The sequence below is a fragment of the Taudactylus pleione genome, unplaced genomic scaffold (genome assembly GCF_031769625.1).
Source record: "Taudactylus pleione unplaced genomic scaffold, aTauple2 ptg001559l, whole genome shotgun sequence".
NCBI lineage: Eukaryota > Metazoa > Chordata > Amphibia > Anura > Myobatrachidae > Taudactylus > Taudactylus pleione.
Window position 1 is genome coordinate 629914 of NW_028285956.1, and position 27823 is coordinate 657736.

Genomic DNA, 27823 nt, shown 5'->3' on the forward strand with positions numbered 1-27823 from the left:
GAAGACCACGTGGCCACCTTGCAAGGCAGAACAGCCGAGGTGCCACAGCGAGCCATCCACGAGGGACCCACAGCTCGAGTAGAATAAGCATCCACTGAAACAGAAAGGCCTATCCTATGTGTAGGCCCCTGAGATAGTCATACAAAGTCATCTAGCCAATGTCAGTCTATTGGCCGGCCATCCTTTCCTGTGAAACCCAAAGACCACAAATAAGGAGTCTGATTTCCTGAAGGAACTTGAACGGATCACATAAATCCCGGCTAGTGGTTCAAATGAAGGTCCCAGGAGGGCACGAAGAACTACTACCAAATCCCAAAGAGCCCCTAGGGGAGACAAAGGGAGGCATAATCCAGAAAACACCCTGAAGGATGGATCGGATACCAGAGAGTGGAACAATTCCACAGCCGAACCCTACTGACCGTGCAGAGATCCGCACTCTCGGAAAGGCCAGGCAGAAGGCGAGACCCAAGCCAGCTGGAAGGAATGCCAGAACTTCTGGAAATCCTAAACACCAGAGGATCGTAGCGACAGGGACGATACCATAAGAATTATGTATGCCACAGTCTGTGGTAGAACCCAGCAAAAGTTGGTCTATGCGCTCTTAACATTTCAATAATGACACAGCCAGAGAAGCCTTAGGACCAAAGTAGGGACATAGTCAAAGACAAACGATCCAGGTCCAGGGAAAAACCAAGGACCCTGAGACAACAGGTCCGGATAGTGAAACAGCAGGAATGGAGAATCGATGGGGAAACTCAGAAAAAAAAAGTACCAGTGACGTCTGGGGAAATCTGGAGCCACCAGCAGGAAAGCACCTCCGTCTCAATTGAAAACTTCTGAAGACCTCGAGAAAGAAGGGAGACCGGAGGAAACCAGTACACAAAGTTCAAGGTCTACTTCACTGACAATGCGTCACCGAAGGTAGCTTCAGTACCTCTAGTGCTGGACTCTAACACCGACAGCGTGTGATAGTCAGAAGGCCATGAGGACCACCTCTGGGAGGCCCCCTCTGCTCACTAGGAGTTGAAACCTCTCTTGGAAAAGAGACCAGTCCCCGGGAAGCACGTCGTGATGGCTGAGGAAGTCCGCTTCCCAATGTAGAAGTCCCGGAATGAACACTGCAGAGATGGCCGAGAGGAGACCCTCGGACTATGTCAGAATGTGTGACATTCCTGTCATTGCTACCTAATGACCAGTGCCTCCTAGATGGAAGCCACTGTTGTGACACTGTCGGACTGAACCTTGTCAGGTTTACCATGAAGTATGTGTTAGGCCAGAGTGAAGGCCCAAGACAGCCTAAAGTTCCAACAAGTTAATTGGCAGGGCGGAATCAACAGACTTCGAACTGCCCCGAAACGAATGCGGACCAGACACTACCCCCAGAGACTGGCGTCCATAGCAAAGAATACCCTGGATGAGATGGCCATATCCATCCAGAGACCGACTCGCCTCCGGAGAGAGCATCATCATCTGAACAGTGATCCGATGGAAAAACTCATTCCATCTGGAGAAGAGCCGATTATGGAAAGGTCTGGAATGGAACTGAGAATGTTCCACCCTTCCGAAGGTAGACACTCTGGATTTTAGAACGCGCATTACAGAGTGTAATGACATATGTCAACTGCGTAGACATCCGCGCACTCCTGGTCAAAGAGTGGAGATCATGTCTTACGCCAGAAGAATTCTCAGATTCTGAGAATCCCGCAGGGCTCCTAGATGAATTATACCCTGTGAGGGATGCAGGGAGGACTTTTGCCTCGTTGATTAATCATTTGTGCTTGTGAAGAAGCAACGGTTCACCTGACATGGCTGCAAAGTACCTCGGTGATCCTGCCAAGAGCAGGAGGCCATCCAGATACTGGAGCAGTCGGATACACTGAACAGGTGAACTGTCAGAAAATCCATAAATCTGGTAAACCCCGGTGGGGCTGTGGACAGTCCAAAGGACATAGGCCAAAAATTGTAAGTGTTGCTGTGGCACAGCAAACCTGAGCCAATGCCGATGATAGGGCTCTATATGTAACCGCAGGTACGTGTCCTGAATATTCAGAGATACCATAAAGTCCCCAGGTTCCAAACATCGGATGATGGAGCATAGGGGACTCCTCCTGAGTCCAGGCATCTTTAGAAACTAGTTCAGGGATTTGAGGCAGAGAATAGGCAAATGAGGACCAGTCGGCCACTGCCCCAGAAAGAAAGTAGAACAACCAGTCCCACGCTGAGATAGTGAGGCTGGCCTAAATAGCTCTTACCGCAAAGACTGTATATCTTTCTGGATTTGTAAGGCCCTGATTGGGTCTGAAGAAGGGCCCGTGTAACAACCCATGTGAGGAGGCCGCACCCGTGAGAGACTACAACTCCTACCCAAGCTCCGTGGAGACTTGGCACCAGCACTGGGTGAACTGAGAAAGTCGGTATCTCACTCTGGAATCCCCCAGATGTAGACCTGTCCCGTCAGGCTGAAGGTTTATCCTTAGGTTTAGAAGCATGGTCGTCTGGAATTCTAGGTCTACTCGGTACCAGGTATGGTAGCCCTTGTGGAGGTCCTGACCCTGAGGACAAAAAGACTTAACAGATTTAGGCCCTGATTCAGAGCCGGACGGTCTGACAGAGAGCTCGCTCTGAATCAGGGCCAGGCTATTTTTTTTTAGAACGGCCTCCTGGCCGCTCACATAGCTGTGGGTGACCACCCACAGCTATAGCGAGCGGCCAGGAAGATGGTCGCGATGGTCAAGACCATCGCGACCATCGGGCTTGCGACGAGACCCTTGTGGTAGGGTCTCGTTTCCGCAAGCCCCAGAGAGATTTCGGCTCTAACAGAGCCGAAATCTCTCCCACTGACATCACTCGTGATGTCAGTGGGGCCGCCCCCAAACGGAGGCATTCACATGGGAACGCCTCCGTTTGAGCAGCCACTCCCCCGGCCTGCCCACCAAAGGGGGCGAGCTGTCACTTAACATCGACAGCTCGCCCCCTTTGTTGCGAGACACGGAGCGACGGAGTGCCCGTGGCTATCTGGGGCTCGTGCATGCGCAAGACGGAGCCGGCTCCATCGTGCGCATACGCACTGGCCCACCATCGACCCAGTTGCGAGCGCACAACGCTTGCGACCGGGTCTGAATCAGGCCCACAGTCCGATTGTAGCAGGAGTAGCTGAAGGCGGTAATCATGTATTAGGGATACTGCCAATGTTGCTACAAACTTGTCAAGGTCAGGACCAAACAAGATCTTCCCCATAGATGGTATCTGCACCTCTGCTTTCCCAGAGCGCATCCCAAGGGTATAGCGGCGGATACAGTCGCAGCCGAAACCCTGAAGGTTAGGAGACTGGTATCCAATGTAGGTATTGCCATATATGACAACTGCATATCTTATGTGAGCGACAAAAGACATTTGAACCCCAGACGTGTTGGAGGTGAAAAAAACATTACAAATGCATCAGCCCAGTATGCAATAGTATTAACCAACCATGCGATAGCCATGGTAGGACAGGCAACCGCCCCTGAAAGCAAGTATATTGATTTCAGGCAAAATTACCACCTACGGATCCATAGAATCTGTCCAGGCAGGAATGGGAGGTGTAGTAACACCTGTAATCAGACGAGTAACATGCAAATCAAACCAAGGAGGTGATTTCTATTACTTGTGATGACAAGGAGGGAAACAGGAGGCCAAATCGCTTTTGTGAAACCGCGAATCTGGCGACAGCCAGACCCCCGCCCTGAGATCCACCCGCTGGACAGAAACGGGGATCCCCACGTTAAACTGAGGGTATATGGTAGAGGTGCAGGATCGACATTCTCTATAACCAGAATGGACCGGGCCGCCAGCCCCAAAGCAGGGATAATAATAATACTTCAAATCGGCTCCCCCCGTGTGAGAGGGAAAGAGCCCGATACATCATCCAGTTTACGGCAGAGCCAACTGGGAAGTAGCCACAGGGCATATATCACGCCATTTTGTGTTTCGTAGAAAAATGACATCCACCCAGGGCGGCTGTTGTTGGAATCCCTGCAAGGGGAATGACAGACTGTTGTGGTACCAGAGGGAATTCATGTACTGTGAAAAACCCCGGCAGGGAGCAATAGTCTGTGTCACAGGGGAAAGTGCAAGAAACTGCGAGATACCCTGAGATGAAAAGGGCAGTATGGTGAAGTAACCCCCAAGTTACAACAATGGGGCCAGCCCAGTGATCCGCAATGGAGAGGATCCCGAGAAACAAACCATGTAAGGGGCCTGGCATCAGATGGCGCCGCATACATAACCCTTTCTGAGTCAAATCCTCCGCACTAATACCTGCAGTCCATGACTTGCAGGATAGCAAAAATGGGTGCAGCATCGCGCTCTATCTCCCGGTCAGACATATCTGTCTATCGCGGAAATATTAAGCAGCGTTATACTGGTCCTGACTGACGCTAAGATTAGCTGCAGGGACCCATTAACAGCGTATGCAACAAACAGTTCCACCTAAAATATGGCAACGTGCAGCACGCAACAGTATGTGACAAACCTCACAAATATTGACAAGTATATATATATGTGAGGTCTCAGAACCACCCTAAATACTTTAGCTGTATTAGGGCAGATAGTAAGGAAAAGGGATACATATACACTGACAGGTGAGAGAAAAAGCAGACAGTCAACACTAGCATAAGTCACATACAATGCAGAAATATATATACATACATAAGCATGACATATAATATACTGCAATATGTCGCTACATTCAACTGCCCAGATTCAGTGTCTGGGAAGGCTATAGCGCTGTGTACACTGACCTGATGGTGAGGTACGCAGGAGGACTGGACCAACTGCCATCTCCGGAGATCTGCTGCTGCACCACAGAGAAAATGGCAGCTGGAGACCTCAGAGGAAGCAAGGCCCACGGAGGAAGCAGCTCAGCGATGCCAGACTATAATACGCACCGCTGAGCTGAGGGGAGGAGCCGCTACAACAGGGAAGGCTTCCTCCCCTGGCCGGCTATTAACCCCCGGGACGCTGGCTCCCAGCGCCGATCCTTAAGTCCCTGGTAGGCTAGTGGACACGCAGGGTATGCCTCCATGGAGGGGGAGCCCGCCGCCACTGCCAGCGCCTCCGGTCTGTCCCCAAAGACCAAAGGCCTCGGACTGCATATTACCCGCAGGCGCCGCAATGTAGCGCTCCGCAACTTACTTGCTCCCCGTCGATCCGGCAGCAGTCCTGGGCGCCCGCAGAGTCCGGCTAGTACAGACTCTGGGGTCCCGCTGAGATCCCCAGATCTGTACTGGTGTCTCAGCGCCGGCGGGGTGACGGAGCGGTAGCTTGGACGCCCTATGGACAGTCCGATGCTGCCGCTCAGAAGAGTCCAAAGTAAAAATAAAAAAACTTTGAACTGAAAAAAAAAAAAAAAAATTGCAATAAAGCTTAGAGGCTGCTAATCAGCCCCCCTGCGATAACTGTGACCCGACTCTGGCCGGGCACCAACTTAAACTGAGGTGCCTCTGGCTTGGGGGCGGGGCTATAGGGAGAGTGGACCCAGTGCATCCTGGGAGCTAAAAGCTTTAACTGCGTGGAGCACGGATTTGGTTCCCAAACTATACCCCAAGGTCAACCCTGTGGACCCCCTATGGACCCTGAAGTAGAAATGGGTGACTGGTGCAGATACACTCCAGTCTCAGCACCTGAAAAATTATAATTAGCCTCTCTGTGGCTTCCTTTACAAGTCTCCTCCTTGCATAGACGCAGAGCTTTGAGGTAGCCTTGTGTAGGCAGTGTCTGGGTGGTTTGATGCAACTTCCATTTCCTCACAATTATCCAACAATGTTCACTGGGATTTCCTAGCACTTAGATTTTGTAGCTTTTACCCATCTTGTATATTATTATTATCCTTTATCTGGCACTCCACAAGGGTTCCACAGCACCTTACAAAGTACATAAACAAATGAGCGAACAAGAAAACAGCGACTTACAGTACAAAACAATACAGGCCATAGTTTAAAAACATTGCTGCATTAGCGATCATAACACTCAAATAAGCAGCAGAACGTTGGCAACAACATGTTAGGTACCCTTGTAGGGAGTTAGGAGTAGACGATAACAAGAGATATGGTAAGAACTTACCTTTGTTATCTCTGTTTGTACGAAGTCCATAGGGTCCACAGGGTTGACCTTGGGGTATAGCTGGATCTGGATCCACGGGCACCACGCAGTTAAAGCTTTGCTGCTCCCAGGATGCACTTGGGTCCGTCCTCCTCTATACCCCGCCCCCAAGCCACAGGCACCTCAGTTGGTAAGCAGCCAAGGCCGGAGGAGGAGACTAAACAGAGAGAAAGAAGACTGGAACACACAAGAAACCATACTCACAGAAATGGGAGACGGAAAACCGGTGACCAGCCACACAGCCCATTAGAAGCCCTGTGGACCCTATGGACTTCGTAGAAACAGAGATAACAAAGGTAAGTTCTTACCATATCTCTTGTTTTCTACTTCAGGGTCCACAGGGTTGACCTTGGGGATGTCCCAAAGCAGTTCAACTAAGGGCGGGGACGCTCCTGCGCTGAAAGGAGCACTTGGCGCCCAAAGGATGCATCCTGAGAGGCGAAGGTGTCAAACGCATAGAACCTCAAAAACTTTTGAATTGAAGACCAAGTGGCCGCCTTACACAGCTGAACAGCAGAGGCGCCACGTCTAGCAGCCCAAGAGGGACCCACAGAACGAGTGGAATGAGCCTTAACAGAGGCTGGCACAGGTAAACCCTCCTGCGCATAAGCCTCACAAATAACTGAACGAAGCCAACAGGCTAACGTTTGCTTGTTGGCAGGCCAACCCCTCTTGTGAAAACCGAAGAGGACAAACAATGAATCAGACTTCCTAACCAAAGCAGTCCGGTCCACATAGATTCTAAGTGCCCGGACTACATCTAAGGAAGCCTCACCAGCTGAAAGGTCAGGCGACTGAAAAGCTGGCACAACAAGTTCCTGATTAATGTGGAATTTCGAGACCACTTTGGGCAAAAACTCAGGACGAGTGCGGAGCACCGCTCTGTCCTGGTGAAAAATCAGGAAAGGAGGGCGACAGGAAAGCGCGCCCAATTCCGACACCCTCCTGGCAGAAGCAATTGCCAGAAGAAAAACGGTCTTAAACGTCAGCCACTTGAGCTCCACCGACTCAAGAGGCTCAAAAGGAGGACCCTGCAAGACCCGTAGCACCACCGCCAAGTCCCAAGGAGCAACAGGAGGCACGAAGGGAGGCTGGATCCTGAGAACACCCTGGAAAAAGGTGTGAACATCCGGTAGTGTAGCAATCCATCGCTGAAACCACACGGACAAAGCAGACACATGAACCTTCAGAGAGGCCAGGCGTAAGCCGAGGTCCAAACCTGATTGAAGGAACTCCAAGATTCTGGAAACCCGGAATACCTGAGAATCATAGTTTCTGGATTCACACCACTGAAAATAAGTGCGCCACACCCTGTGGTAAATCCGTGCAGAAGCAGGCTTGCGTGCCCTAAGCATGGTACCAATGACCGAACTGGAGAAAGCCCTAGACCTCAAGACGGCTGTCTCAAGAGCCACGCCGTCAAAGACAGCCAACCCAGATCCGGGTAAAGGCAGGGCCCTTGAGACAACAGGTCCCGACGCTGAGGGAGAAGGTACGGAGCGTCGATGGAGAGGCACCTCAGATCGGAGTACCAAGGACGTCTGGGCCACGCCGGAGCCACCAGCACGAGCGTGCCGCCGTCCTGCTTGAATTCCCGCAGAACCCGAGGAAGCAGGGATATCGGAGGAAACAGATACGCCAGGTGAAATGTCCACTTCACCGACAGCGCGTCTACCAGACTGGCGCCTGCGTCCCTGGTCCTTGACCCGTAAACGGGCAACTTGTGATTGTGACGGGAGGCCATCAAGTCCAGCTCCGGCAGCCCCCACCTGTCCACGAGTAGCTGAAACACCTCTGGGTGAAGCGACCATTCCCCGGGATGCACGTCGTGACGGCTGAGGAAGTCCGCCTCCCAATTGAGGACTCCGGGAATGAAGACTGCCGAGATCGCTGTAATGTACACTCCGCCCAAGCAAGGATGCGAGACACCTCCGACATCGCTGCCCGACTGCAAGTTCCTCCTTGGTGGTTGATATATGCCACCGTGGTGGCGTTGTCGGACTGCACCTGAACCGCCCTTCTGTGAAGAGCGGGACCGGACGACTGCAGGGCCCTGTATACTGCCCGCAGTTCCAGAATGTTGATGGGAAGAAGAGCTTCTTCCGCAGACCAACGACCCTGAAGTGACAACGAGCCGGTCACTGCCCCCCAACCCCGAAGACTGGCATCCGTCGTGAGCAAGACCCAGTCCGGGATCCAAAAGGGGCTCCCCTCGATCAGATGAGCTGTCTGAAGCCACCAAGCCAAAGACTGCCGAACCTCCGGGGACAACACCAGCAACTGAGAGCAGATCCGGTGAGGCAACCCGTTCGATTCCGATAGAATCAGCCCCTGCAGGGGCCGGGAATGGAACTGGGCAAATTCTACCATGTCGAATGTTGACACCATGGAGCCCAGAACTCTCATAGCCGAATGGACCGACAGGCGGCAACTGCTCAGACAACTGTGTATCCGCAGCTGCAGGGAGGAGACCTTCTCCGGAGTCAGGAAGATCCTTTGCTGACGAGAATCCAGCAGGGCTCCAAAATGAACCATCCGCTGAGATGGAATCAGGGAGGACTTTTTCCAATTTATCAGCCACCCATGCGCTTGCAGGCAAGCGATCGTCAGGTGGAGATGTTGAAGCAGTACCTCCGGGGAGCTCGCCAGCAACAGGAGGTCGTCCAGGTACGGCAGCAGCCGTACATTCTGGTTCCGAAGATGTGCGGCCATGACCGCCATAATCTTCGTGAACACCCTCGGTGCCGTGGAGAGACTAAAGGGTAGCGCCCGGAACTGATAGTGGTGTTGAAGGATAGCGAACCTCAGATACCGCTGGTGCGAAGGTGTTATCGGAACATGGAGGTAGGCGTCCTGGATATCCAGGGACACCATGTAATCCCCCGGTTCCATCGCCAGAATGATGGAACGTAACGTTTCCATCCTGAACTTGGGAACTCTGAGGAATTTGTTCAGAGACTTCAAGTTGAGGATAGGGCGATGAGAACCATTGGGTTTCTGCACCAGAAACAGAGACGAATAATACCCCGTCCCTCGTTGTAATTGAGGAACGGGAACAATGACCCCTGCTTTCAGCAAGGACTCTATAGCTTCCTGAATCTGTAAAGTCTTTGTCGTATCCTGAGAAAGACTCGTGCAGAAAAACTGGTGGGGCGGTCTGTGTCGAAAAGACAGGGCGTACCCCTGGGAGACCACTTCTCGAACCCAGGCATCCGTGGTGGTATTGTGCCAGCACTGGGCGAATTGAAGAGGTCGGCCTCCCACTCTGGGGTCCCCCAGAGGGAGGCCCGTCCCATCATGCAGAAGGTTTATCTTCCTGCTTGGAAGAAAGGCGCCTGGCACTCCAGGCCTGCTTCTTGGGCTTAGAAGCGGCCTTGGTTGCCGACTGCCTCGGGAAGGACTGACCTTTTGCCTTGCCCTGAACCCGAAAGGACCGAAAGGCAGAGCTCCGTACCTTGGTAGGTGCAGAAGCCGAAGGGAGGAAGGCTGATTTAGATTTAGCCAGAGTGTCCACAATTTTGTCCAAGTCTGGACCAAAAAGCAACTCCCCATTAAAAGGTAAGGCCTCCAGTCCCTTTTTGGAGTCAGCGTCAGCTCTCCAAGACCTCAGCCACAAGGACCGACGCGCCGACACCGCTGCAGCCGACACCCGAGAGGTCAGCAGGCTTGCATCTAACGATGCTTCCCCAATGTAGGAAGCCGCATCCCTCATTTGTCCTATCAACGCTCTCTGGATCTCCGGAGCATCCTCCGGAAAGGTATCCTCCAAAGCGTTGGCCCAGCTCTCGATGGCCTTAGCCACCCAAGAGATGGCCATGGACAGACGTGCCACCGCTCCCGAGAGAGAGTAGATAGACTTTAAACAAGTCTCCACTTTCCTGTCCGTGGGATCTTTCAAGGAGGAGATCGACGGCAAAGGCAGCGTAGCGCTTTTAATTAAGCGGGTAACGTGGGAATCCACCGCGGGCGGAGTTTCCCACTTCCTGCAATGAGCCTCCGGAAACGTATAGTTCGAAGCCAACCGCTTCTGCGGTTGGAACCTCTTGCTGGGCAACTGCCATGCCCCTGCCATATGATCCGTGAACTGGTCGGACAGGGGAAAAACCGTCTAAGCTACTTTTGCCTTCTTAAAATTTGGGTACTTTGACCTGGGGGTCGGCACATCCTCCTCAATGTGAAGGATGGCCCGCACCGCCCTAACCAATGCCGGCACATTAATGGAAGACTTAGCCCGCACAGACCGTCCTGAGACAAGTCCGCCCCGTCGACCCCTGCCGAACAGCGACAGCAGGAAAACAACACAGGAGCCTCGGAGCGCTCATTCTCATCAGACATGACACAAACTTTTTGCAATAAACATGTATCACCGAAACGAGGTAAGGCGTACAACACCCACGCACTCCCAAGTATGCAACACAAACAGCCCACAATCTGGTACTGAGTAGCACACCGCTGTATGTGACGGACCTCACAAATACGTTGATCTACAAAAGTGAGGTACACAGAAAGAACACCCCTCCCCCACGCACCTGCGGGCCGTAGGAGAAGGAAAGGGATAGGTAAAAAGCTGACAGTAATTAGAAAAAGCACAGACAGCAGCACTAGCAATAGTCACATACCATGCAGAGAAGTATACTCACTGCACCTTCAGCTACAATCAACCTCCCAGATTCAGTGTCTGGGAGGGCTATAGCGCTGCGAACACTGTTCTGATCAGGGGAGAGGTACGCAGGGGGACCGGTCCACTGGAAGCCTGCCTGGGAGCTCTGCGTTGCTGCCTGGGAAGATGGCCGCCGGAGAGCTCAGAGGAGGAGTGGCCGAGAGAGTACAGCCCAGCGACGCCAGCACGCTTGAGAGAAGGCGCGCTAGGCTGAGGGGAGGAGCCGCTCAAGCTGGGAAGGCTGCCTCCCCTGCTAGTAATGGAGCCCGAGGGACGCCGTTCCCTGCCGGCCTTACACCCTGGTGGTCCAGCGGTCACGCGGGGTATTCCTTTGCAGGGGGAGCCCGCCGCCGCTACTAGCGCCGCCAGTCTGTCCCCAGAGACCGGCGGCATGAAGATGGCATTTACACTTCCCCCGCGTGCAGCGCTGACAGCGCTGCACGCGGTTTACCTGGCCCCGTGCGTCCGGCAGCAGTCTGTGGGAGGTCCCGGAGCCACGCTAGCACTGACTCCGGGGTCCCGCTGCAATCCCCGGATCAGTACCGGCATCGCAGCGCCAGCGGGGCTGTTGGAGCGGCAGCATGGACGTCCAGATGGACAGTCTTATGCTGCCGCTCTGAAGATAGTAAAAAATAAAATAATAAAATCATCTTTAAAAAATTAAAATAAAGCTTAGGGGCTGCTTATGCAGCCCCACTGCGCCAGGGTGACCCGACTCCGGCCGGGCACCAGCTAAAACTGAGGTGCCTGTGGCTCGGGGGCGGGGTATAGAGGAGGACGGACCCAAGTGCATCCTGGGAGCAGCAAAGCTTTAACTGCGTGGTGCCCGTGGATCCAGATCCAGCTATACCCCAAGGTCAACCCTGTGGACCCCCTATGGACCCTGAAGTAGAGAATATGAGTAAGGGAAGCAGAAGCACATGAGGGAAGAGAGCCCTGAATGAGAGAGCTTACATTCTAAAAGGGGAGGGGCAGACAGGCAGGGATGAGACAGCCGGGGTAGATAACAAGGAAGGAGCATGTAGCAGCGGGTTAGGATAAGAGATAGAAGGCTGTGATGCAGTAGTGGGTCTTGAGAGCCCGTTTGAAGATTTGTAGACAGGTGGAGGGTATTTTTGAACTCTCGTTTTTCTAGAATGCGCTTGTTTTTCATTTTCATAGCTTTCCTTCAGATTGACAGTATGACCAATGTTATTTGAATTAGGGGGGTTTTTGTTATAAAAACGGTCCATTTTTACTGATTCACAGACAGATTCTAACTGAAAGTCAAGTGTCTCATCTATATAAACACGGGATGAATACTTATGCAAGCAGTATCTTAGTTTTCAAAAAAAAAAAAAAGTCAACAGACAAATAATGAATTATTTAACTTAGGAGCATACTGGTTTGCAATAAATATACTGTCTGGAACAATCTGTGCAAGTGTCATTTGTAATACAAGCATCTCTGTTGACTTTTTAGGAGATTTAATAATTGTGCAGGCCACTGTAAAGTGCAGAATATTACCAGAGCATCCCTTATATGCAATCTCACTCCAGCAACAGTACTTCTCTGCATACTGAGACACAAAGAAGAACAGGAGCTGCTGGCAATGTCTGCATAGACTGAATTTCAGTTGAGTAGATAAAAACAGGGGGGAGGTGCCATGGTATGTACACTAACAAGGACCCAGCTACTACAGCAGACACTGCCTGGAGGTCACCCCCTAGTGCTCTGTAGTGCCTAGTGCAGGGCAGCCTTTACTGCAGTCATTCAGAAAATTTACATTAGGCTACCACAGTGGCCTGATCTGTGTGCACTCTAAAACCAATGGATTTGTGAGGAGTTCTGTTAAAGAAAGACAGAATGTAGGAGTATAATGTATGAAACACTAAGGGCCGAACTCAATTCGGTGCGAAAAGTCATGTTTCGCGAAAAGCGTTCGCCGATTCAATGTTTTCGCGCATACCAGCGTATCGCGCTATTCAATTCCCGGAGTTTTCGCACGTGCGACAATTCTATAGGCAGAGACTGGCAAAAAGCTTTCACCACCTCACAGGCAGGTGTAAAAATTAGCAACATTTGTGTCTATGAAATGTGGGGACTTGGTTCAGAATCCTTTGGACACCCCCTCATATGACTAATTAGGCAAAAAAAATTAAAATGAGCTTAATTCCCCCTAATCATGTCATTTTTGGGGTGAAATGTGTAGGAAAATGGATTTAAAAGTACTGGGTCGTGTATTTTGGGTGCTGTATGGATGGGACAGGTGTCTTTAGGATTGCAGGTGGCTGCAGGAGGTGTATTTTTCAAAAGATGTAAAACTTCACTTTATAGCCACAAAAATATACTAACACCCATTTTAATGTACCCCCAATTTAACTACCACTTTTTCTAAAGAAATTGCTTTATATAATTTTTCAACACTTATGCAAATATGCATATAACAGCCATTTAACTCGATTTAAGAACCCAAAATACTTTTAAAAGGGCTATTAATTCACTTTTATATTGATTTCCAGCCTGTTAGGCTTTTTATAGGGTACAGACTGATTTCCTTAAAATATGCGGTACTTTTCCAGTTTCGCCATTTGCAGTTTTCGCACATATTCGTTTTCGTGTTTTGGAATTGAATAGGGCGAAAAGCGGAAGTGCGCATTGAGAAAGTATGCAAAAAGATTGCATCAAAACTGGCAAATGCAGCGAAAACTACACATCGGTGAATGCTTTTCCCCAATCGCGAATATTAGTACCTAATTGAATATGGCCCTAAGGCTACTTAAAGGGGAGTAAGAACACAGGGAAGAAACGCTGACAGGAGAGACAGGACTAAGTGGACGAAGAGCAGGACAGTGTAAGAGTGTACATATATCGCTGTGTACTGTGGTAAGTAAACACCTAAAAATGTAACACACACTATATGGAACAATTTCTGCCAGAAATGCTAACCTATACAACTCTTTGGCCTTTATTCACCTTTTCTGCCATCAAATTAAAATGTATTTTATCCCGCCAGCACAAAGTATAACATGGTTTACTAACAAAGTGTTTGATTTTAACTACCGTTTAATATCAGCCACTTTTCAGTGTGCTCCCACAAAAACTTAGGCCCTCATTCAGAGCCGTTCGCTATTTGCGGTCGTTCGTTTAAAAACAAGGGGTGGCTATTCAAATGATCCGTACGCACATTGTAGTCTGTTCACACCTCTAAGTCTGAACGAGCGAGCAAAACATACGCTCGTTTATTTGTTAAAAACGCCCCCTGGCCGCTCGCATCCTACGTCATGTCCGCTATTTATTAGATTAATCGAGTACATCGACCAGCGTATGAACTGCTCGCTATTCTTGTGGTTGGTGTTTGCTACCACAAATTTGCGAGCAGTTCTGGCTATAAAATAACCCAGTGACGTGAACAATGACGCTGCTGTTTTAAATATTCACACCCATAAAACGCCCGTTTTGACCTTTAAGCACGCCTGCGTTCGGATCTCCACTCCCCATTTTCAAGCACCTTCCCCTGTTACCACCCACATACGCCTCATTCTGTCATTCAAAATAGCAGGCACTCGCTATATTGCGTACCAACGATTTTTGGCCGCACTGACTGGTTCGCGCATGCGTACTAAAAACCGTACGCATGCGCAGATGTGCAAACATCGCTCGGAACGAGCGTACTGCCGCTAACGAGCGGCTCTGAATGAGGGCCTTAGTTCCTTTTGGACCTTACCATGGATTTCACGGAGTGGGGAACTGTGAGCAATAGTGCGATTCTCTTCGTGATGCACAGTTCTATTGATATCAGGCTCGGCAGGAGGCGGCCTACACTCCAGTATCTTGCATGTATATACACAACGTTTCCGGGCATCGGTTGTACTCCAGTACACACGGGAACATCTACAAAGGGGACAAAATCACACACTGTGAAATTAAGACACTGTGAATATTCACAAGAAGCAAGGCTCTGACTGTACATACAGAGGAACAGATCGAACGTGCTCCTGTACACAGCTACATCAGTGATGTCCATCCATCAACAGTCTTATGGTGCATACATACGATCAGACTTGCTAGATGAACGATTTGAACGATTTTACGAACGATTTCATGAACAATTTCTGACAGCATTTAAATGAATGAAATCGTCCATATCTGACTGCAAATAGTCGATGTCAGATATCGTTATCTGACATGCGGGCGCACGCATCGTTGGTCGATGCATGCCCTACATGTCAAAGATATGAACGATTTTTACAATCGTTATCGTTCATATCTGATAACAAATCTGACCGTGTATATGCAGCATAAGGTGAAAATTAAACCTTCAATTAGAAACAAGACAAAAAAAAAAAAAATTCTGCAATAGTGCAGTAGGTTTTCCCTTACAGCATTGGTGGGATTACCCTCATATTTTGGCTTTTTGGAAGGGAGTTTTCAATATTGCAAAAATCATAATGGGGAGTGAGGTTCATATGATCCAGGATTCTGTCTTCTGAACTGGTTTAGGGTATCAAATAATTCTTAAGCATTTAAATAATCCAGCAAATACCATAATGGATATCTTCCTCTCATCCAACTCTAAAAGATTGGTTCACGAGAATCAACTTTTACATGACAATGGAAGATATATCTGAAGCGAATGATAAGCAAGAGGATTTCTGCACCTCATGGTTACAGCAGCTGAAATGCAAGGATCCCACTTCTGTGGAAATAAATCATCTGGGCAGTGAAGGTGGCGAGTAATGCAGCTAACAGTTAGTAATGTAGTTGAGCCTTAAAAAGGTCCGTACCAAGTTACGCTAGGAGTTTGAGGTGTGAAGAGAGTACTCTTAAGCTAGGTACACACTAGACGACTTGCAAACGATGTGATGATCGTCTAGATTTCCCTTGAACTCACGGAAAAACTACATAGTGCATACACACTGTGCAAACTCCCAAACGATATATCTTGCATCGTTTGGTGGTTATATCGTTAACTATACAATGTAACCATATCGCCTGATCGTCCGGTAGTGCGTAAACACTGCACAATTTGCGGGGAATCGTGAACGAGATTGACAGATTGAGCTGCATGTAGGGAAGATCTGAAGATGCGATGGACGACGCAGCAGGAGCGCACATAGTGCGTACACACTTGGCGATTTGATGTTCCGATGCATCGGAATCAGCCATATTGTTGAAAAAATTGTCTAGTGTGTAGGGGCCTTTACTCATCAATATGTGGGGCAAATTGAATAGAGATTCATTAGGCTGTTACCCATAATACGACCCCCAATTTTTACATTCCGTTAACTAACTTAACCTGCCCAGATTCTCTAGCTTTTACCCTTCTCTTGCCTGGTTTTATAAATTTATGAGCATGGTTATTGAGGCATACAGTCTTCTCACAGAGTTTTCACTAATCGATTAAATTCCAGTCAATAACCCCAAACTATGTTAAAACAAAGAGATAAATGTGAACATGTGTCTTACGTCATGTATAATTTAATATGGATACTTTTCTTTTTCTCTAATTGTTATATTAATACCGATCTATGGGCTCGATTCAGACCCGCTCGCTAGATGCGTACGCTCGCTCCCAGCGTATGGAAATTCGGCTCAGTGACGGCAAGGCAGGCGATCGCACGGCAAGCCATAAGCACACCCACTATGTCTTGACGTGTGACCGCCCTGTGTATGCAGACGCCCACCAGCTTGTCTTAAGACGACCACTAGCACACGTCATCTCCAGGAAGTGTATGCAACCATCAAGTACCATCAGAAACGAACACTGCGCTTGAGGTTGACTATACCCTCCTGCAAGCACTGCGAGCACTCCAAGGTGACGTGTACTATGATGCTGCCTGCTAATTATGCACGCCTCTGAAACTGCGTTAAGACTCCCAGGCACGCAGGAATTCGCACCTACACCCCCCCTTCCCCGCTAGTGGCCTGCCCCTGTTACCACCCACAGACGACCTCTCCTGTCACTGACTCTGCTGGGCTGTCTATGCTCGGCGAGCGATCGTTTCCCGATCGATCGGGCTAGTTCGCGCACTGCGATGTAAATTATTTTGGTTCATAAAGGAAACGTACAAGAGAACAAAGTTTCTTTTATATCATAAAATAGAAAGAGATGTTGTAGCGATATAACAAGAGATATGGTAAGAACTTACCTTTGTTATCTCTGTTTCTACGAAGTCCATAGGGTCCACATGGTTAACCTTGGGGTATAGGTTGGGAACCAAATCAGGGCACCACGCAGTTAAAGCTTTTAGCTCCCAGGATGCACTTGGGTCCACTCTCCCTATAACCCCGCCCCCCAGCCAGAGGCACCTCAGTTTGTAAGTAGCCAAAGGCCGGAGGAGGAGAGAAAAAGAGAGAGAAAACTGGAACACTCTAGAACCATACTCACAGAAAAGGAGACGGGAAACCGGTGACCAGTAACACAGTCCATATGAAGCCAGGTGCGTCAGGGCAGGCGCCCTGTGGACCCTATGGACTTCGTAGAAACAGAGATAACAAAGGTAAGTTCTTACCATATCTCTTGTTTTCTACTTCAGGGTCCATAGGGGGTCCACAGGGTTGACCTTGGGGATGTCCCAAAGCAGTTCAACCAAGGGTGGGGACGCTCCTGTGCTGAGAGGAGAATCCGTCGCCAAAAAAGGAAGCATCCTGAGAGGCAAAGGAAACCAATGCCTAGAACCTTAAAAAGGTATGGACAGAAGACCACGTGGACACCTAGTAAGGCAAAACAGTCGAGGCGCCACAACGAGCCGCCCACGAGGGTTACATGGCCCGAGAAAAAACAAGCCTCAACGACAGAAATGCCCACCCATGGGTAGGCCCCTGAGGAAGACATACGAGGCCATCCAGCCAACATTTCATTATAGGCCGGCCATCGTTTCCTGTGAAAACCAGAAACCGCAGACCACCAATAAGGAGTCCGATTACCATAAGGAACTTCAACGGATCACATAAAGCCAAAGAGGCCGGACCACAGTCAATGAGGCCACACCAGCCGAGAGGACTGGGGACTGAATGGCCGTACCATAAGTTCCAGAATAATATGGAACCTAAAAACCACTCTAAGAAGAAACACAGGGCGAGAGCAACTCACACCCTGACATGATGCCCTCCAGAAGAGGGAGCCACATGAGAACGCTCCCAATTCAGACACTCTCCTGGTTGATTTAAACACCCTGAGAGAGAGAGAGAGAGCTTCAACAATAGACCATGTAAAGGCTATCACAACCAGCAGTTCCATTGACTGTCCCCGGAGGGAACAAAGAAGCACTACTAATCCCCAGGAGTCCCTAGGGAGGACAAGTGGAGGCATAATCCAGAAAACACCCCAAAGGATGAACTGGATACCAGAGCGGAGCAATTCCATATCTTAACCATACCGACAGTGTAGAGATCCGCACTGTCAGGAAAGCCAGGCCAAGGGTAAAACCCAAGCCAGCCGGAAGGAATGCCAGAATATCTGGAAATCCTGGACACCGGAGGATCGTATCGACAGGTATGATACCATAAGAATTATGTATGCCACAGTCCGTGGCAGATCCCAGCAAAGTCTGGCCTATCTGCTCTAAACATCTCAATGAAGACAGAGCAGGGGAAGCCCTAGGACCACAGTAGGGGCGCAGTCAAAGACAAACGATCCAGGTCCAGGGAAAAACAAGGACCCTGAGACAACAGGTCCAGATAGTGAAGCAGTAGGAACGGAGCATCGATGAGGAGACTCAGAAAATCTTAGTACCAGTGATGTCTGGGACGAACTGGAGCCCCCAGAAGGAAAGCCCCTCCGTCTCGAATTAAACTTCCGAAGACCTCGAGGAAGAAGGGAGACCGGAGGACACAGGTACACAAAGTGGAAGGACCACTTCACTGACAAAGAGTCACTGAAGGTAGCTTCAGTACTCCTATAGCTGGACTGTAACACTGGTAATGTGTGATCGAGTCAGAAGGCCATGAGGATCAATCCCCTCAGGGAGGCCCCCTCTGCTCACCAGGAGTTGAAACCTCTCTTGGAGAAGAGACTAGTCCCCAGGATGCACGTCGTGACGGCTGAGGAAGCCCGCTTCCCAATGGAGAGCTCCGGGAATAAACACTGCAGAGTTGGCCAGGAGAAGACCCTTGGACTATGTCAGAATGGATGACATTCCTGACATTGCCACCCAACTACCAGTGTTGCCTAGATGGAAGCCACTGTTGTGACACTGTCGGACTGAACCTATTCAGGTTTACCGTGACATATGGGTTAGGCCAGAGTGAAGGTCCAAGACAGCCTAAAGTATCAACAAGTTAAGTGGCAGGGCAGAAGCGACAGACGTCCAACTGCCCCGAAACGAATGCGGACCAGACACTGTCTGTAGCAAAGAACACCCTGGACGAGATGGCCATAGCCACCCGGACAGAGACCGACTCGCCTCCGGAGAAAGTATCATCGTTCGAACAGCGATCCGATGGAAGAAACTCGATCCATCTGGAGGGGAGTCAATTATGGCAAGGCCTGGAATGGAACTGAGCACATTCCACCCTACCAAAAGGTAGACACTCTGGTAGACCGCGCATCACAAAGAGTAATGACATATGTCGACTGCGTAGATATCTGCACACTCCAAGTTGAAGAGTGGAGATCTTGTCTTACGCCAGAAAAATTCTCAGATTCTGAGAATCCAGCAGTGCTCCCAGATGAAGAAAACCCTGTGAGGGATGCAGGGAGGACTTTTTCTCCGTTGACTAATTATCTGTGCCGAGAAGAAGCCACGGTTATCCTGACCTGGCGATAAAGTACCTTGGTGATCCTGCTAAAAGCAGGAGACCGTCCAGAGAAAGGAGCATTCGGATACACTGAACAGGTGAACTGTCAGAAAATCCATAAGGCTGGTAAACCCCTGTGGAGTTGAGGACAGTCCCAAAAGGCAGAGCCCGAAACTTACAAGTGTTGCTGTGGCACAGCAAACCTGAACCCATGCTGATGAGAGGGCTCTGTATGTACCCGTAGGTACGTATCCTGAATACTCAGATATACCATAAAATCCCCAGGTTCCAAACGTCGGATGATGGAGCATGGACGATTCCACCTGAGTCCAGGCACCGTTGGAATCTGATTCAGGGATTTGAGACAGAGTATAGGCAAATGAGGACCAGTCGGTCACTGCCCCAGAAAGAAAGTAGAACAACCAGTCCCTCACTTAGATAGTGAGGTTGGCCGAAATAGCTCTGCTTACCACAAAGACTGTATAGCTTTCTGGGATTGTAAGGCCCTGATCAGGTCTGAAGAAGGGCCCGTGTAACAATGCCTGTGAGGAGGCCGCCTGAGCAATGAGAGGCCGTTGAGAATCAGTACCTCACTCTGGAATTCCCCAGATGTAGACCTGTCCCGTCAGGCTGAGGGTATATCCTCAGGTGTAGAAACAGGGTCGTCCGGAAGTCCAGGACTGCTCGGTACTGGATATGTTGGCCCCCATGGAGGCCGACAGCCTAGGAAAAAACAGGCCTTTAGGCTGACCCTGAGGACAAAAAGACTTAACAGAGTTAGTCCGAATGTAGTGGGAGTAGCTAAAGACGGTATCTCCCCTTTAGTGATACTGCCAATGATGCAACGATCTTGTCAAGGTCAGGACCAAACAAGATCTTCCCCATGGAAGGAGTCTGCACCTCTGCTTTCCCATAACGCAGCCATAGGGTATTGCGGCGGATACAGACGCCGCCGAAACCCTGAAAGTTAGAAGACCGGCATCCCATGTAGGTAATCCCACATATGACCACCGCATATTTTATGTGAGCGGCAAAAGATATTTGAACCCCAGACGTGTTGGAGGGGAAAAACGTCACAAAAGCATCACCCTGCGATGGCCATGGTAGGACGGGCAACAGGCCCTGAAAACGAGTACAGTGATTTCAGGTAAAGTTACCACCTACGGATCCATAAAATCCGTCCAGGCCGGGATGGGAGGCGTATTAATGCCTGTAACCCGACGATTAACATACAAATCCATCCCAGAAGGGGATTTCCATTACTTGTGAGGACCCTCAGGGAATGGGAAACAGGAGGCCTTTGTGACTCCTCGTATCTGGCGACAGCCAGACTCCCGCTATGAGATCCACCCGCTGGGCAGAAAACGGGAGATGTATGATACAGGTGCAGGATCGACATTCTCTATATCCAGAATGAACCTGGCTACCAGCCCCAAAACAGGGATAATAATACTTGAAATCGGCTCCCCCCATGTGAGAGGGAAAGAGCCGAATACACCATCCAGTTCACGGCAGAGCCACTGGGAAGTAACCACAGGGCGTATATCACGCCAATTAGTATTTCGTATAAAACGACATCCACCAGGGTGGCCGTTGTGGTAATCCCTGCAAGGGGAATGACAGACCGATGTGGTATCGGAGGTAATTCATGTACTGTGAAAAATCCCGGCGGGGAGCGATAGTCTGTTGCACAGGGGTAAATTGCAAGAAATTGCGAGATACCCCGAGTTCAAAAGGGCAGTATGGTGAAGTAACTCCAAGCGAGTGACGACAATGGGGCCCGCCCGGCGATCCTCAAAGGAGAGGATCCTGAGAAATAAACCGCCATTTAAGGGGGTCGTGCAAGGGGCCCGGCACCAGATGGTGCCGCATACATAAACCTTTCTAAGTTAAAATCCTCCGCACTACTACCTGCAGGCTATGACTTGCAGGATAGCAATAATGGGTGCAGTATCGTGTGCAATCTCCTAGTCAGATATATCAGACTATCTTGACGGAAGTATTAAGCAGCGCCATACCGGTCCTGACTGACGCTAAGATTAGCTGCAGGGACCCATTATCAGCGTATGCAACTCACAGTTCCATCTAAAATATGGCAACGTGCAGCACGCAACAGTATGTGACAAACCTCACAGATATTAACAAGTATATATATGTGAGGCCTCAGAACCACCCCAGGTACACCTGTATTAGGGCAGATAAAGAAAAGGGATAGATATACACTGACAGGTGAGAGAAAAAGCAGACAGTCAGCACTAGCATAAGTCACATACAATGCAGAAAAATATATATACATACATTTGCATGACATATAATATACTGCACAATGTCGCTACATTCAACTGCCCAGATTCAGTGTCTGGGAAGGCTATAGCGCTGTGTACACTCACCCAAAATGGCCAGGTACGCAGGGGGACTGGGCTCACTGACATCCTAGGAGTTCTGCAGCACCACAGAGAGAAAATGGCCACTGGAGACCTCAGAAGAAGCGTGGCCCGCGGAGGAAGCAGCTCAGTGACGCCAGACTGCGTGTTGAAAGGCGCGCTGAGCTGAGGGGAGGAGCCGCTAGACAGGGAAGGCTTCCTCCCCTGGCTAGCAATTAACCCCCCGGGATGCCGGCTCCTGCTGCCGCTATAATCCCTGGTGGGCTGTGGACACGCGGGGTATGCCTCCATGGAGGGGGAGCCCGCCGCCACCGCTAGCGCCTCCGGTCTGTCCCCAGAGACCGGAGGCATAAGGCTGCATGTACACGCGGGTCACCGCAAGCGGTGACCACGCGACTTACCTGTCCCCGTCGATCCGGCAGCAGCCCAGGGATTCCTCCAGAGCCCGGCTAGTACGGACTCTGGGGTCCCGCTGGCGTCGCAGCGCCGGCGGGGTGTAGGAGCGGCAGCTCAGACGTCCATTGGACAGTCTGATGCTGCCGCTCTGAAGAGTAGTAAAAAAAAATTAAATAAAACTCTTTTAAAATAAATTTTAAGCTTAGGGGCTGCTAAGCAGCCCCCCTGCAGTAACGGTGACCCGACTCCGGCCGGGCACCAACTTAAACTGAGGTGCCTCTGGCTGGGGGGCGGGGTTATAGGGAGAGTGGACCCAAGTGCATCCTGAGAGCTAAAAGCTTTAACTGCGTGGTGCCCGGATTTGGTTCCCAACCTATACCCCAAGGTCAACCCTGTGGACTCCCTATGGACCCTGAAGTAGAAATATATAAAATCCATCCTTAATTTTTCATTAATCTGAAATCACACTGTTACCTTTGAGTGTAATGTTTAGAGCTTATAATGTATGTATTATGCAAAGGAGCATGATGCATCAAATGCATATAGGAGGAATCTTGGCACACAGTATTTCTCTATATAAAAGCAGAAAACCAAATGAATGGGGTTTTACAAGAGGTATGGGGAAGGAGGAGTACAATACGAGAAACATACTGATAGCCGATGGGGAAAAGCTTCTCCTCACAGTCCGATAGGTCACTCAGGATTCCAAGGCAATCTACAGTCATAGAACCTATGAGAACAAAGAAGGGGCAGTGAGGAAAGACCAAAAGGGTGTAATGAACCCAGAGGACACAGGCCAGGGCTGCCTATGTAAAGAGAAGGAGAAGAAGAAGGAGAAGAAGAAGGAGAAGGAGAAGAAGTCGAAGTCGAAGAAGAAGTAGTCGAAGAAGGAGGAGGATGATACTGCAAGAAAGAAGAAAAAGTTCTCCTTAGCTGCAATGTTTGTTATCAGCAGTTTCCATTCACTCACCAATCATCATGTGTATGTTTTCTGGCTCAAAGCCGTTCAAAAACTTCCGGCGCAGATTGATCCCTTCAAAGTCCACAAAAACTCTTCGGAGAACCTCAAAACTGTTATCTGCTACAACCTACAAAGCAAAAAAGGATTGTTGTAACTCATGAAGAACACTAGATAAACCAGCACACACGTTATATAAAAAAACAAAAAATATATGTATAAAAACTAGGCGCAACCAATAAAATACAATAATAACCAATTGTTAGCTATATAGCAGCTCCCAATAGTAGTGCTGGAGACACTACTCAATTAAGATCAATATAAACCAAATGAGTATATATATGTATATACACCCAAGGGAGTGCTGAATGAATTGATAATAAATGTAATGCATATATAACATTACATGTAAATACATCAATAAAATTAAGTTAAAAAGATACAGTATAACCACTGATGACTGGCAAATATTAGTCGCTTGAAAAAGGTCATTCAAAGCATCCTGTGGAAATCCACTAATGGTATAGAAACTTGATTAGCAGAACCAGTGTGTTAGTATGATTTGCATCCATATAGTCTCACCACTCTTAGGGAATCCTGAGCAAAGGCAAAGTCCCCAGATAGTACAAGTGGTAGGGCAATCTTCTGTGAATTAAAAAGATCTTTATCTTCTGAGGAAACCATTGTATGGTCTAATAACGGAGAAACAAGTTAAGTTTGTGGACTTAATACTGGCTGCTTGACAAGTGGATCTGTTTAAACATTGTGGTGCTACAGATGCAAAACCTCCGTTCTTTAAGCAAGAGTCGTGCCTTCTTCTCATATCTGGGCACTGATGTGTTGCTCCCACTGCTGCTGACGTCATCACATTGGCAAGCGGCGATTCTGATTACCAGACGGGGAACGTAATTCACAGAAGATTGCCCTACCACTTGTACTATCTGGGGACTTTGCCTTTGCTCAGGATTCCCTAAGAGTGGTGAGACTATATGGATGCAAATCATACTAACACACTGGTTCTGCTAATCAAGTTTCTATACCATTAGTGGATTTCCACAGGATGCTTTGAATGACCTTTTTCAAGCAACTAATATTTGCCAGTCATCAGTGGTTATACTGTATATTTTAACTTAATTTTATTGATGTATTTACATGTAATGTTATATATGCATTACATTTATTATCAATTCATTCAGCACTCCCTTGGGTGTATATACATATATGTACTCATTTGGTTTATGTTGACATTATATAAAACCCTGTTCCATTACTCTGCATGAGAGAACCATATTCTCAATATTGAAGTTTGGTATTTCAGCATAATGGTCACAAGTTGTAGTGCAGCAAAGACCCTTTTCTGTCAGATATGCGGGATTAATACTTGGATAGGGGGAATGCCGGGCACCTGTTACCCTCTCTATACTCCATCAGTGCAGATTGTGCTGCCCATACATACAAATCACAAAGTTTTGCCACAGTGTAAATGTTTTTGATGACTCGGGTACATAGAGGTCATTGAAATTCCTGTATTATTTTACTCTTCAGCATACTCCCTAAATATTGCCCAAGCCACAGAGAAACACTGACTCATAACATTCTGCAGTCAAGCAATTTGCTCTGCGATGAAAACATTAACATAAATTACATAAATGTCAACTACTACAGATATAATCCTGCCTCTAAGAGCTCTCAAGAGAATCGCCATAAAATGCCCATCACATGGGACAATTGCTCACCTCCCCTTTGATCAGGTCTCTGTGTTTCTGGCAGTAAACTTTCTTATCCTCCAGGAATACACAGTTCTTAATCCTTGAGCACATGAAGTGGTAATTGCTTGTGCAGGAAGTCAAACAGCAGCCAACTGTGGCACCCAGCTTCAGGCAATGCTCACACCTCTGGGGAAAAAAATGAGCATTAAATGGCAGTGAGAAATATGAGAGACATAGGGAAACTGCTAGATACAGAAACGTGGGTAATAAAACAAAGAAACCCTCCAAAAGTAGTTTGACATTCTTAGCGCAGACTCTGTATTTGTTATATCACTACAGGCCACAGTGTAGCACACAGTAAACTTACCAACTGCTTCCCTCTGATCACTGCCATGTGTACATTCTTCAAGGAGCCGTCGTCATCCTCAAACACCTCTGCTGACCATAAAGCACAGTTAATGTGCGTCCACTCATCTTGTCCAATGTACAGCAGACGTCCAGCATCCTGGAATGAAAAAAAAAAAAATAATAATAATTTTATTTCAGTAAACTAGTAACTTGACCACTTACAAAGGTAGGATCACAGACACTTTCCACTACTTCTCCAGATTAGACTACTGTAACCTTCTCCTAACTGGCCTCCCAGTCTCCCACATCTCTCCACTACAAGCGGTCCTCAATGCTGCTGCTCAGCTCATCTTCCTCTCCAGACGTTCTACATCTGCTTCCCCTCTCCTTCAAGCCCTACACTGGCTCCCCTTCCCCTTCAGGTGCCAATTCAAGTTTCTTACACTCGCCTACAAAGCCCTCACCAAATCCTCTCCCACTTACATTTCTGACCTTTTCTCCCTTCACACTCCTGCCCGTCCACTTCGCTCAACAAATGCATGCCGCCTCTCTTGCCAAATGATTACTTCCTCCCACCTCCAAGATTTTGCCCACGCTGCTCCCTACCTTTGGAATTCTCTCCCTCTCAGACTCTCCACAAATCTTCAAACTGGCTTTCAAAACCCACTACTTCATCAAGGCCTTCCAGCTCTCATCCTAACCCACTTCATGGTCTTTCCTCCCTATCTACCCCATCTGTGTCACGCCAGTCTGTCGCCCCTCCCCTTTAGAATGTAAGCTCGCACGAGCAGGGATCTCTTCCCTCATGTGCTTCTCTTACATTTTCTTCTACTCCTTACTCCCCACAAGGGCACCTAACACGTGACTGCCAACTCCCTGCTGCTTATTGTGAGTGTTTTAATCGCTACTGCAGCTACGTATATAAACCATGTCCTTGTCCTGCATTGTAATGTACTGTAAGTTACTTGTTTCTTGTTCACTTATTATTTTATGTACTCTGTAAGGCACTGCAGAACACTTGTGGCGCCATATAAAGGATAATAATAATAATACTAATATGAAAGGTATAAAATAACAAAATATTGAACAATTTAGACAATTACAGACAAGTTCACAAATATATAAATCCATAATTACAACCCACAAATTACATAATTACACAAAGAAAACAAAATTAAGATTTTACACTCTAGAGGGGATGTGGGTGGACACAAAGAGGAAGAGGGGGCGGAGATTTGGGAATGAAGAGGGTGGAGAGAAGACAGGGTGGGGCTGGGAGCCTTTTATGAGGAAATCGTTTTAACCACCCATTTGATGGTTGTAAGGCTGGATGCAAGTCTAATTGGGCATGGGAGGGCAATCCTGAGGATGGGAGCAGCACAGGAGAAATCCTGATGGCGAGAAGTGGTGAAGGTGATCATAGAGGAAATTAAGTCACTGTCAGAGCGGAGTGGGTGGGAAGGAGACCGTATGATGTATGAGATGTATGATGGGGGAAGAGTGGTTGAGTGAGTGGAGTGTAGTCTTGATGCTGACTGGGACAAAGTTGTTGATGTCTGCAGGCCGCACATGGGTGGCAATTTAAATACAGCAGAGGTCACGTTTGCTTCTTCATTACTCAGACCCCTCAGGCCTACCCCTCTATTCACAGTCTACAGATGCTGATACATAACAGAATTCCAAAAGCCAATAAGGCCACTAATTGGTAGCAAATTGCAAGATGCAAGATGTGTGGGCCAATCATAGTTCATATCTGATGGTAAGCCTTAAGTGTCCTCAGATAGCGGATTTAGAAAGGACTGTATAATATATTAATATTCTGTCAAGGACCACAGCAAAGGAATTAAACTGGGAAACTGCCTTGTTTTATCAGTAGCAGCCATACTTACATTGGCATTGTCATCGCCATACTTCAGACATAGGGCACACTGGCGGTTATCCTCTACACCAGGTGGAGGTGGCAGATCCGGGCTCTCTTCCCTGCTGATATCTATGGTTATAGGTAAACAAACCGCTGTGGCGGATGTCAGAAAGTATCAATACCATAATAACACATGCAAAATCAACTTAGAGGTGCAAACAAAAAAAAAATTTTGTATATAAAGTGAAAAAAATGTAATTGCAAACTAAATACCCATCCCGCATCAAACTAGAGAATGCACAATTACAAAGAATGGCTGGAAAACCAACACATCTGCTACGTGATATGGCTGTTCAAATATTTATATAAGAAAAGTGAGCTTTTGTAAAACGCAGCACAGGAGTCATGCAGACCAGCTTGATTTCTTCAGATGGGTTAACTAGATGTAACAATAAATCTACATGAATTTGTAATGTATAGGAGGACAGAATCACAAGAAAAGGATGGAAAATAAACAAGAATCATATTTAGTTCACAGAATTAAATACATTTTAAAAACGTAAGCCCTCGAAAAGTCCACTTGTACCACAGGACAGCTAGGGAGGGTTTAGGATGCCAACAAAGGTGGAGTATTCACTAAGCATGAGT

General features: G+C 48.4%; 1 protein-coding gene across 1 annotated transcript in view; it reads right to left on the reverse strand.

The window, feature by feature from the left end:
* KMT2A (lysine methyltransferase 2A) overlaps positions 1-27823 on the reverse strand; it is a 104708-nt gene that overhangs the window by 43677 nt on the left and 33208 nt on the right. The window contains exons 19-24 of the mRNA XM_088464002.1: positions 27204-27304; positions 25334-25471; positions 24994-25152; positions 23270-23387; positions 22951-23029; positions 14505-14671 (exon numbers count right to left, since the gene is read on the reverse strand). Coding sequence (XP_088320128.1) covers positions 14505-14671; positions 22951-23029; positions 23270-23387; positions 24994-25152; positions 25334-25471; positions 27204-27304 — 762 coding nt within the window. The remainder of the gene's footprint in view (positions 1-14504; positions 14672-22950; positions 23030-23269; positions 23388-24993; positions 25153-25333; positions 25472-27203; positions 27305-27823) is intronic.